Genomic DNA, 1,654 nt, shown 5'->3' with positions numbered 1-1,654 from the left:
CCTGGGTGTCAGTCTCTTATTTTAAGAACCAATCTTTCCTGCTTTGGAAACTAACTACTAGGATAATCTTTCTTGCAGAGAGCTGAAGTCTGTTCCCTTCTAATTTCTGCTCAGGAGTTTTCGTTGGGACCTTTTGGAATTACAGAGAAAGTTTGAACCACACTTTCTTCTAGCAGTCCTTAGTAAGTTATGTGAGCAGAGCGTTACATGCTAGCCATTCAGTCCTCAACTTCTCTTCTGTCCGCCTGAAAGCCCAGGTATCCTTGGCTTTTTCTCATATGGCAGGGTTTTCTCCCCTCAACGTTAAGTCAGTGTGTTTGTGAGGTCATTCCTCTAAGTCACTGTCCTTTAATGCACAGTCGAATCTGCACGTGATTCTGATTGAGTGGTTGTGGGGTGGGGCCTGAGAGTGCATTTCTAAGTAGTTCTCAGGTGCCATGGAGGCTGCTGGTCTGTGGATCACACTTGGAGTAGTGAGGGTCTAGGTGACTTAGAGTCACAGGGGCCTCTGCAGAAGACGAGACTAGAGCACTGAGGTGTCACAGTTTTCAGAAGCTTGAGGAAGGGCTGTTTCTCATAAGGAATAGGTGGAACCAGAATGCACTGAGAAGCAGGCTACCTGAGTTTCCTCTCGTTTTCGGTGGTAGGTGTAGAAGGTAAGAGGCCCAGGTGTTTCAGAAGGAGCGCAAGCCAGTGCAAAATACACTTAGATCTCTGCACGCTGAAATGACCTGAAACTAAAGGTAGTCATGGCCGGAAGAATTTGTGCTGCGGATATCGTTGAGACTGACTTAGAGTCACAAATGAGTTGATGCCGCTTTCTCTGACAACTGCTGTTTACTTGGGACACTCATGAGTCAGTGCCCTTGTTTTAAGGATGCATGCCTCGTTCACTGCAGCCACACTTATGGTCATGACAGGTTGGAAACTACCCAAATAGTGATCAATAGGATTATTTGTGGTCCATGTTAAAAAGAATAAGGTCAGTGTATGCTGGTATGGGAAGACATCCAAGGTACGTTAATTGAAAACAGCAAGTTGTAAGGTACATTGTTCAAATTACTTGTGAATAACTAAAGTTAATGCTTTAGTATATCCTTTGGGGGAATTAGAAGCGTCTGTACCAGACTGTCAGTGATGATCGTCTTGTTTGGGTTGCGGGATGGAATTCAGGAGAGATTTCAGTGTTTGCTTTTATATGCTTCTGTATAGTCTGACTTTTAAAGGCAAATGCCAACCCTTACTTCTCAGAGACGCTCCTACAATAATGGACTTGGTGCCTCTCTTAAATACTGTCTTCTTTCTGTAGGTCTCTACCAGTTAAGCGAGTCCAGGCTATTCCAAACAGTAGGTTGATGCTGCTTGGATAAGTGTGTCGGCCAGGTGGCCGCACTTCTGTCCTGCGCTTGGAAAAATTCCACAGGAAAAATTTTTTGTTGTTATTGTTGGGGGCTGATAAGCAGTATAGTTCCACTTAATACTTTTTTGTAACTAAGCAGGAAATAATATAACTTTTCTGTTCTTTAAGAGTGAAGAATTTTTAATCTTTGAATTTCATGGGAAGATTTTTGACCTTAGTATAATTTTATGCTGTGATATCTTTTTAAAGACAAAAACAAAGCCAAATCCACTGCTGATATCTTTGATGATGAAG

The 1,654-nt window shown here is 42.6% G+C and overlaps 1 protein-coding gene across 1 annotated transcript in view; it reads left to right on the top strand.

Annotated features, from left to right (window-relative positions):
• Positions 1-1,654, top strand: part of LOC101346265 (WASH complex subunit 2A) — a 69,494-nt gene that overhangs the window by 27,899 nt on the left and 39,941 nt on the right. Inside the window, exon 14 of the mRNA XM_023742114.1 lies at positions 1,310-1,347. Coding sequence (XP_023597882.1) covers positions 1,310-1,347 — 38 coding nt within the window. The remainder of the gene's footprint in view (positions 1-1,309; positions 1,348-1,654) is intronic.

The sequence above is a fragment of the Trichechus manatus genome, unplaced genomic scaffold (assembly GCF_000243295.1).
Source record: "Trichechus manatus latirostris isolate Lorelei unplaced genomic scaffold, TriManLat1.0 scaffold00200, whole genome shotgun sequence".
Classification (NCBI taxonomy): domain Eukaryota; kingdom Metazoa; phylum Chordata; class Mammalia; order Sirenia; family Trichechidae; genus Trichechus; species Trichechus manatus.
The sequence above is the reverse complement of the archived record's forward strand: the minus strand, read 5'-3'. Positions and strand labels throughout refer to the sequence as shown.